At 40.5% G+C, this 10,516-nt stretch overlaps 1 protein-coding gene across 1 annotated transcript; it reads right to left on the bottom strand.

The window, feature by feature from the left end:
- Positions 1-3,472: 3,472 nt before the first annotated feature.
- Positions 3,473-3,909, bottom strand: LOC124656410. The gene has a single exon (XM_047195162.1). The coding sequence runs from the start codon at positions 3,866-3,868 to the stop codon at positions 3,473-3,475; it is 396 nt and encodes a 131-aa protein (XP_047051118.1). The 5' UTR covers positions 3,869-3,909.
- Positions 3,910-10,516: the final 6,607 nt, after the last annotated feature.

Raw genomic sequence — 10,516 nt, 5'->3', positions numbered from 1 at the left:
CTCTTCGTGGAAGATTGTGAAGGGGCCCGGGCTTCTCCTTCGTGGAGCTTGTGAAGTGGTTGTGGAGCTTACCATCTCCGGAGTGGAGGAAAAGCCAACCATAAGGAAAGGGTCATTATCCTTCGTGGGTGTGGCTCGAAGAATAGGGTGAGACTTCGTGGCGTTGGGGAATTCGTGGGACCTCCACTCCTCCAAACGTGACGTACCTTCTTGCAAAGGAAGGGAACACGGGAATACATCCTCGTCTCCGCGTGCCTCGGTTATTTCTATACACGAGCTCTCTTTCCTTGTGATAACCATCGTGCTTGAAGTACATATATCTTGCTATCACTTTTGCTACATATATCTTGTGCCTATCTTGCCTAGTTCTAGTTGTTATTGTTACACTTAGTTGAGCTTAGCATATTTAGTGTTTGTGCTTGTAATCTAAACGATAGTTTAATTCCGCATTCTTACAAGACAAATCCGTAAGAGTTTTTAATTGCCTATTCACACCCCCCCCTCTAGGCGACATCTCGATCTTTCAGAAACAATAATAGAAAGAGATAAATAAAAATTGTAAAATAAATCTGCCAACATCGAACTGGGCTAGCCCGTACCGCGCTCCGAGGTGTGCGGCGCGGTACGCCCGACCTGGTCCGTGGATAGAAAAAGCCCTATACAGCAAGCACTACGAACGGAACCGCGCCTCACATCTAGGCACATGTGTTGGGCTGGCCCTGCCCTTTTTCTCTTTCTTCTTTCGTCTTTTTCTTTTTCTACTTCTTTTATGTTTCTTCTTGAGTTTTAAAATCTGTTTATTAAAAATGAATATATTTTAAATCTAAATATTTTCAAAAGTACAATAAATTTTAAATTTGATTTTTTTGACTTTTTTATGTATATTTCTAAAAAAGTTGAATTAGAACATTTTTTGATATTTTCATATTTTTAGAATTGGAACTTTTTTTAGATCTAAATTATAGTAAAAATGAAAAACCGAGCGGAAGAATGAAAACCAAACAAAAAGCAAAAGCTGAACAAGAAAGGCAAACAGGAAAATTGGCCTAGCCTAAAACGAACAAGGGATGTGCGGCGTTGGGTACCTGCTGACCTAGTCGACGTATAGGAATTAACGTCTCGCTACCGGGATTGGCATGTTGCATGGTCATTTTGGCCAGAAGAATCATCGTAGAGTGTGATTCTCCACATATGAACCATCTATATTCGGGTTTGAGATATTTTTGGGTTAAGTTATATACTCCTTTAAGTTTATATGTAATGCCACTATCGAAAATATATTTTGCATCGATCTGTATAAGACCACTATAACACTAATCGAGAAAATTGATTACATTTGTACCTCGTAAGACGGTGCTCATTTTTGCAAACATTGCATGTAGTCACAGAGAAAGAACACCACACGCAACAGGTTTAATTATCCCAAAAGACGAGATAATTTTCACATAATTAGATGTGATATTTATTACTAGAAATATGAATCTATGTTGGGCAAAAAAGTTCCATGCTCCTGATTCCACATGTTTAGGGACACCATATGGGTGTGAATTTGTGCAAGCATGCAAGAATAATTTTAACATCTACTATCAATCAGTCATGTGTGTACATTCATTGTGCATTATGTTCAAGATGGAGATGCTATGTTCTAGGGATTTCAGCTGATTCAGAAGGTCGCGTCGCTATGCATGAACAGAATGGTGAATTGGTGCAAACACCAATAACGGTGGAGCTTCAATGATGATAATCGTCACTGGGGCTTGTACCTTGTAGTATTGCTAACTTGTTCTTTTGTGCTGCCTAACTTTATAGATTTGTTGTTAGCCTTTTTCGTTATCGTGCTTTCTTTTGTCGTGGATAATAGCAGTCCCCTATGGTTTCCGGAACTCTCTTTAGAGTTAGGCTGTAGCCTCATCGCATCCCTTGCCATTCGCCGTGCACGGCACGCCGGCGGTGGTGGCCACCTTCAGACCTCATTCGTGCATCTGATGGAAAGAGGAGCTAACGTTGGGATCGATGCTTGGTGTTTGTATCCCTATTAAAGAGTTGATTGACGGGCACATCGCACGCAGCACTTGTCCTACTCTCGATCGATCGTCTCCCTTCCCTGTCCGCTTTCCTATCATCAGGCCATCACATTCATCTCCCACCATTGGCGCGCGCGCGCGCGTGCGTGATTCCCCCGGCGCGCGGGCGCCGTCGGCCGGACACGCGCGCGACGTGCCGGAGATGCCGGCCCGGCCCGACCACCGTACGTGGCGCGCCAATCTCCCCGGCCTCGAGCATCGCATCGCATCGCAAACCACTTGTCTGCTCACCAATGTTCCTTCATGCATATTGCAGTTCAAGACAACGAACTGTCCTTCTAAAAGAAAGATGCCCATGGCTGTCAGACAACGCTACCTCCTGATGATCTCGAGTTTCAGACTTACTTTGATCTCATACGTGCTGCTGCTTTGTCGTGTCGGCTCTGTCTCTGACAGATGTGTCTTTGTTTCAGTATTATTAGTATTTCTAGGGCGAGCAGCTGCATGTCTGACAGACAAGAGTATCTTGGGGGCGGGCAGGTACATCGATACCTGCGTGCTGATCGATCCAGCGCCCTCGCGTCACGTGCGTGCGCTTGGTCGACGATCGGTTAGCAACTTACGAAACCAGACGAAATTTCAGTTAGCCACGAGCACGATCGATCGAGGACATGGAAACTAACGTCACTTTCGCAAGGTTTGGTGGTGCTGCGGCTACTTGTCTTCCAGGACCAATAGTCAACAAAACAACAGCCGCCGATGTTGTCCCGTGGTAAGGTACAAAACATCAGCTGCGGCTAACTCGAAGTTTCTCTTCGATCTCAGTGGTTTGCGAGCTGAGTTGTTCATAGAAACTGCGGATCGAAGAAGATGGTCCTAATATGAATATACCCTGGGGAAAACGCATCAACCGTAACCTACATGTATAGATCACTGTTAGACGATATTCTCAAGATATTCGGTGTAGTTAAAACGATATCTCCTGATATCGCTGCAATCAAACTATATCTGGTGCCCTGCTATGTATAGGAGATTGGGCCTTAACAAGGGGGTTAATTAGTGAGACCGGTGTTCATTTCTCCGGAAAACACTACGTCAGTGCTAAGCTTTTGATTCAGCAGCTTGTTGAATACATGCGTGATTAAAGAGACCTACCATTTCTCCAAGGAAACCGATCGATTGATTAATTAGATAAGGATGTAAAGATTGGAGGTTGCTGTCAAACTTTCAGCTAGATCAATCACACACATGTATGTCAAAAGCGATGACCGAACAGCTTTGAAAAGATGGGCGAGAACGTACGACGAATACAAAAAACATTTCGTATAATTCATTATTAGCTATGCTGAACTGCAGTAGTTAAGTATATGAATCAATCCGGTCATGCGTACTGGTGTGCGTACGTGGATCAGATCGCTTGATCAAAATCAATAAGATCTAAGTACTGTCTAGCTAGGCGGGGAGGGCGCCGACGGGCAGTTGCTGCCGGTGGCGGCGTCTCCGCAACCGCAGGTGCGCGGGGTGAAGCCGCAGGTCCCGAAGGGCTTGCCGGGGATGTTGCAGTCGATGCCGTAGCAGCAGCTCGTGTCCACGCACGACGAGCTGTTGTTCGCCACCCCCGCGCCCGGCGGGCAGCACCGGCACCCCATGCACAGCTCGAACGGCGCGTACGCCGCCGCCGTCCAAGCCGCCGACGCCGCCGGTGCCGACCGGTACACCACCGTGCGCACCGGCACGTACCCGTCCAGCGATGCGCCGCCCGCCACGCCTCCTCCGTGGGTGGCTTGGAGCAGGAGGAGGAAGAGGAGCACGACGCCGGCGAGAGGGTCCACGGACGCGGCCATGGCTGGTTTGGCAGCTTCGAATTCTACACTGGTCACTGGGGAATGAGGTGGGTTTGGCAAGATGGCAACACCGTTCCACGTAGTGGTGGAATATATATGCGTGGACGATCCGTGGTATCGTGTTTTTTTTGGGTGTTGATGGAAAGGAAACGCACATGTTTTGAAAGTAAAAGTGGGTGCAAAATAAACTGACAACCAAATCGAAGCCCCTAAAGGCTCAATAAAGCTCGTTTTAAGTCAAATATAAACTCCAAAACCTGATTAGATCACCATAAACTGTTCCTGGAATTCAAGAATTGAAATTGACCGAGCCTTGGCTGGCCAGAAGGATGATTATACAGATATCAGAGTTTAAACCCTCTGGCTTGGTATTTGTGTGCCTCGTAAAGGCGGAAACAAATTTAATAGGAAGTGATGTTTCCGATAACTAGACGCATGTACCGTCAATCTCAAGATCTGACCCGCCGGTTTAGCATTTCGGAGGTGTCCATAGAGATAGGGTGTGTGTTTTTGTGATCATAGGGGTGAGTGTATGCACGTGTATAAAAAACGTCTATGCTTGTACCGTGTTTCTAAAAAAAATTAACTCTAGTAACAAATATGTTGGTTGCCACAAATATAGAATCTTAATTTGCTATCCCATTGGAATGGGTTGGAATTTGGCCTAACTAATTGTTTCTATCTTGAAGAGTTGGATAGAATTGGCAGGTCCTACAAGGAACAAGCTACCCAACTCATGAAATAAGTAACTTTCACACATGGGATCCAAACAAAGTAGTAGAATTAGAATTATTCAGAGTCAAGTTGAATTCTATTGAAACATGGTTTAGGTGAACTAAACGAACAGAACTCAATGCTTAGGAGAAAATGATATCTAATTGCTAAACGAATTCCAAATCAAATAGAAACACGCGAGGCTTAATAAAATTTTAATACAACAGATATGATACCTTCAGGTTTAAAGTGGTTTAAGACAAAATTGATGTCAGATCAAGTTGGAAATCAAACATTAATTGAGGCCACTTAGCTTTACCGGGAAAGATTGCTCCTCCAATTTACCGTTCTCTGCATCAAAATATTGGGTTTATGTTGCAAAATCCAATCTAGGGTTTTTTTAAACACGGTGAATTCTAAATGTGCGTTTAGTTTCTTAATGTAACTACTTCGGTTAGCGGTAGTGTGGTGATCCAGTATATCACTGCATGTTGTAGTATACAAGTCATTCACATAACACTCACGAAACACCATTTCGTAAATATTACACCCTCAAAGTGGCCTCCTTGGCTTCCCTACGACATCTACATCGTTTGTGTTGGTGCTGGCGTGGCATGCCGCTGGTCGAGATGCCCATCTGGGTGCTCCATATTTTTTTGTGCCACATCTACCTTGTCATCGGTCTCCACTTGACCATCGATTGAGCTCTAGATCGTCTAGATTTTAGGATTAGGGCTTGGTCGGTGCTTACCATGTCTGGATCAAGTTCTACGATTTATTTGGTGTTCTAATTGGTTGTTTAGATGTTCCTTGTCGTTAGGATTACTAGGTTTACTTGTAGAATTAGCCCAGGTTTAATTGCTTCCTATTTCTAAGTATCGACTGAATCTAGGATTACCTTCGACAATTAACATCTAACGCCAATTTTAATTAGTTTTAGGGTTCTTGAACACTCTATAAAACTATCTAATACTCAAATTCTTCCAATTTTGACAGTTCTTGCTATTTGTCTTAGTGTTCTTAGTTGTTCTTATTCGATCAAGTGTTTATAGTAATTTCTTTGTTGATTATTATCTTGCAATAGCTTAGGGATGAGCTTAATATCTTATTTTATTAGCTTAGCTTGTAGGTTTTATTTTCTGTAGTTTTCAAGTGTTTATCGCAGGTGCTATTGTCTTAGTAGATTCTAATAGTAATTCTCTCTGCTCTCTTAGGTCATAGTTGCATGCTTGGCTATGAAATCATAGCTTCCATTTAAGAATGGCTAGTAAACATATGGGTGTGCCTTCTGTCCTGCCTTAGGGTTTTTCCTAGGCACCTCATGTGTGAGAGTGCCAGGAATTTCTATAATAAGTAGCCGGTGGTGCATGCAAGAGCATATGTGCATGCTCTGTTGATGCACTACCAAGGCTTGATCCACTCGATCAAATCCTATCATATAATTACTACTATAGCTAAGGCTCTATTCCTAAGGGCATACCCTAAACCTTTGAAGACCGATCCATTCGTATTCATGTTGTTGATGAAGAGTTGAACTTGCTCCTCCCTCCAGCTTTCTGAATAGATGGCTAGGTGAGTTTATGAGCTCTGGGGTGTGTTTCCTTGCTTTCCTTCCCTCTCAGATCTCTCTCTCACTACTATGTGTGTTTGCAGTCTAAGATGGCTAGGTGAGTTTATGAGCTCTGGGGTGTGATGGATACCCTATTAATAGTGTGAGCCAGAGGTTGTGCTAGTGACACATATGCCATGCATCTAGGTAACTAGGGTGCTTCTATCGCCTCTCTCTGTAATTTCTATGTGACAAGCGGGTTAAATTATGTGGTCAATTCACTCAAAAGTTTGGTTTCTAGCTGCATGCCAGATCAGGCAGGTCGGTTCACCAATTGTTTCCTTTTCCTCATGCTTAACTTCAATAGTGCCAAGTGGGTAAATGCGATTTTTTCATGTCAATTTCTAGAAATTATTTCCTAGTTTCTAATGATTTGTTTGTTGGAGATCCATGGATTACAGGGATTTGATTGGATAAGTTCATGAATTCATAATTGTTCATTATATTTATTATTTGGTTTTATTTCTCTATGGATCCAAAACTATAGTGAGTTACTGGTATTTGATATTCTACTGAATTTCCTTAGATAACTTGTTCACTAAAAATTATCTAGTGACTTTTCCTTATGATTGGTGGTTATAGGGTTTACTGTTGCTAGTTACTACTGCTACTATTGTCTATCAAGGTTATTTCCTAACATTGGTCTATCAAGGTTACTGCCGCTTTCTATGGGTTGCTACTCGGGACACTTTGGTTTGCTGCTAAGGGTTATTATCTTTGCATCTTATTCCTTGCATTTTTGGCAATTTTTCTTTTGTATAAAACCTCACTCATGTTCCATGAATGATTTAATGGGACATCACTTGGATCCTAGATCAAATGGATTCACCTTAGGGTGGATTCAACATTTTAATCATCACACATGATTGCTTGAGTTTTTTCCAGTTAAGGAAAATATCAAGTGTTGATCAAGAGATTGTGATGGAAATGATGTTTCATGTACTGATGCTGATGGTGAAGATGGTGATGTTGTGTAGATAGGCTAGAGTAAGGTTTTATTTTTGGTTTTTTCTTTTTTTCCTTAGTTTGTATTAGGTTTTTCCTTGTCTTTTATTTTTGAATCAATCTACCATTAAATGAATTTGTAACGATTGGGAAATGATAGGGCATAAAATTCTAAATATTTTGATACATAGTTTTTATGTTTATGATTTTTTTAGTTATGAATATTTGAATATGGTCTTTATTATTAGAACACAAATATGAATTTGAAATATGTTATTATTTTTATAAATGAATATGAGTTTATTTACTATTGAAAATATATACCAATATGGTTTGAGATGGTTTGTAGGAATATTTGAATCAAACACTTAGGTTTTTACTCAGATTTTTTGAATTGAAGTTTGACTTGGTCAAAATTCAAATTTAAATTCAAAAATATAAATGTGTTCATTTGATTTAAAGCTTTTAATTATCAAGGTTAATCACCCAATGAAACCAAAAATATGTTTTGAAGTTTTCGTTTACCCCCCATTTTAAAATATTCAAAGGTCATGTCGAAATTTGAATTTAAAATCCTAGTGCTTGACTTAGGTCAAGTTCAAATTTGATCGCCTTGATTCTTAAAAATAAAAAGTCTAAAATTTTCTCGTACTTTAGAGATGCATGCATTGGAAATTCACAAATTTTATATCTACCCTTCCTTAGGTCCTATTCTTGTGGATGTTACACATCGCTAGCTAATTGACAATATACTTAATTTGCTTCAAATTACTCCGCATATTAGGTTTCGTTAGGACAAGCTTTAGACCAACAATTACTCGGTTACAATACTATTTTATATGAAGTGAAATTTATAATTTTATATGACAATAGAGAGAAATTAATACATAATTAAAAAGTCCACCATTAAATTGTGTTAGGCTACTGAAAATCAATAATGCATATACACGTACAGCAAAAAAGTAGCACAGACAAAATGGGGAAGTATACATGACCAGTGGAGGAATCAGAATATTGGGTTGATGCCGCCCAATCCGATCTAGGATATCTGAAATGCGGTGAATTCTAAATGTGCACTCCAATTTCTACAGTAACTATAAAAAGTTCATGGATCCCTCATATATGGTTTTGGTAATGACAATCCATATGCATGGACTAATGTTTGCATTGAGTTATACTTGTAGGATTTTTTCATAGGCACTGTTTGAACCATATGTTGGCTTCAAGGTTGCAAGAAGAACAAAATGAAGAAGATCAAGTGTCATGTATGTCTTGAATGCGAAAATGAAGTGAACCCTCAAGTGTATCTTCAAGACATCAACATAATGAAGAAAGAAGAAATGTTGTGCAAGTTCAAGATGAGCAATCTCAAAGAGGTCATATGCTTGAAGCTTTCTATCCATATGGTGATCATGGATATGTGAAGATGCGCCAAAGAATAAGGTCCCCCATAGTGGATTATGGAGGAGTAATCCTCAATACTTGATATTGGAAGCACAATAAAAAAAGGCATTCCACCTTGATGTAGTCTATATCGTCATCATCTACCTCAAGTGGAATGCGTAAGGTTAAGATTTGACCTTGATAGGTTCGGTCTTGTGGTGTAGTTCGGAGACGGTTTATAGGATTGTTGGTTGTACTATAAAGAGAGCTCTCGAGTGAGCAATGTGATCATATCGTTCAGAGATAGCTCAAATCTTTACATTCTTGCATCACATTTTTTGGTAGTTATTTGGATATTATCCATATCGTGTTTTAGAGCTTGTGCTTATTCTCATGACAAGCTCTAATTCATCGAAAACGGATTTTGCACCGAAAACTTGTTGCATTTCTAGGTTGGAGGTTTTACTGGTATATATTTATAGATAAGTCAAACCTTCATCATTTTCCTATCCTCCAATTCTGGACTATGATTGTTCTCTGCATTATCTTGTAGATACTATTGCTATCTTCAAAACGAGCCCAAGATCATCAAAATTGGAGTTCGGTTGCTCAAGTTATGATCGTTACCGTTGTGCTGTTTCAGCCAGATTTAGGGGGCGGATAATCGGGCATGGGTGCAAAATATCCGGGGCCTATTAAGGGGATCACGGCTGCCGATGCAAAATTGTCCCGATGAATCCGAAATTTCACCGGGGGCAGATAATCTAGCATAGGAGGTCCCCAACAGCCATATTTCATTGGGCTACTAGCTTCTTCCTCTCTCTCCTCAATTGTTGACTTTGTGAATCTTGCGATTTATGTTGTTCCCTCCATGATTCTTGGTCCATTTTGATGGAAAAGAGAGAGGAGATCTAGATCTACAATCGTACCCATCAAACCCCTCTCTTTATGAGGGGAATCCACTAAGTCTAGATCTTGGAAATTTTGGTTCTCCTCCTTTGTCCTTCCTCTCTCATTCCCCAATAGCTTTTTAGTTTTTTTGGAATTTGAGAGTGAAGTTATTGCCATTGCATTAAGTTGTGGAGATTACCCCAAGCTTTGTGAGGGTTCGGTGACCACTCATCAAGGTTCCATAGTGGATCGAGTACTTCATGTTTGGTAGGAAGGCTCAAGGAGAATACGGTGAGGCCTTCGTGGCATTTGGGAGTCTTGTGCCTCCACACCGCTCCAACTGAAGACTCCCTCCCTTGTCCATTTACAAGTATGAATAGGTATTGTTCTCTTCACATAGAGAAATCTTTTCTAGAGAACAACATTGAGCACCAGTTATCTGAAACTCTGGAGAAAGATATAATGACATCAACAGTGGAGAGTAGCACTCGCAAAAGTGTGAACTTCGGGATACATTATCGTCTTCGCGTAACCTCGGCTATTCCTATACCCGAGCTCTTTACTTATGCATTTTACTTTGTGATAACTTTCAAGCTTGAAGTTATATATCTTGCTATCACATATATAGTTGCTTATCTTGCTTAACATAAGTTGTTGGTGAACATAGGTGAACCCTAATTATTTGTGCTTGACAAATTAAATGTAGTTTTTCCGCATTTTTTAAGCCCATCTCGTAAAAAAAAATTAAACCGCCTATTCACCCCTATACTAGGTGGCATATGTGTCCATTTGATTGGGGTATCAGAGCAAGGTCTCTCATTTTAGGCTTTGCTGCTTTGAGAGTAAAGATGCCGGCTAGAGGATTAGTGCACGATGACACTTTTATATTTTATGGAACAAACTATGATGTTTGGAAATTTTACATGCTTAGTTATTTTCATTCCATTGACCCTTATATGGAGAAATTTGTAGATATAGGTCTGATGGATTCCTCAAATCTATCTTTACAGGATGCGAAATTTATATCTCAATGCTCAAGCTTCTAATGTGATTGTTAATGCTATGAGCAATGTAGTTACTTTCTCAATCATGCATTTCCAGATCGC

This window comes from Lolium rigidum, chromosome 5 (genome assembly GCF_022539505.1).
Source record: "Lolium rigidum isolate FL_2022 chromosome 5, APGP_CSIRO_Lrig_0.1, whole genome shotgun sequence".
NCBI classification, from domain to species: Eukaryota; Viridiplantae; Streptophyta; class Magnoliopsida; order Poales; family Poaceae; genus Lolium; species Lolium rigidum.
The sequence above is the reverse complement of the archived record's forward strand: the minus strand, read 5'-3'. Positions and strand labels throughout refer to the sequence as shown.

Bases quoted from the DNA above. Each gene is read 5' to 3' on its own strand.
- LOC124656410 (XM_047195162.1), bottom strand. From the start codon at position 3,868: ATGGCCGCGTCCGTGGACCCTCTCGCCGGCGTCGTGCTCCTCTTCCTC.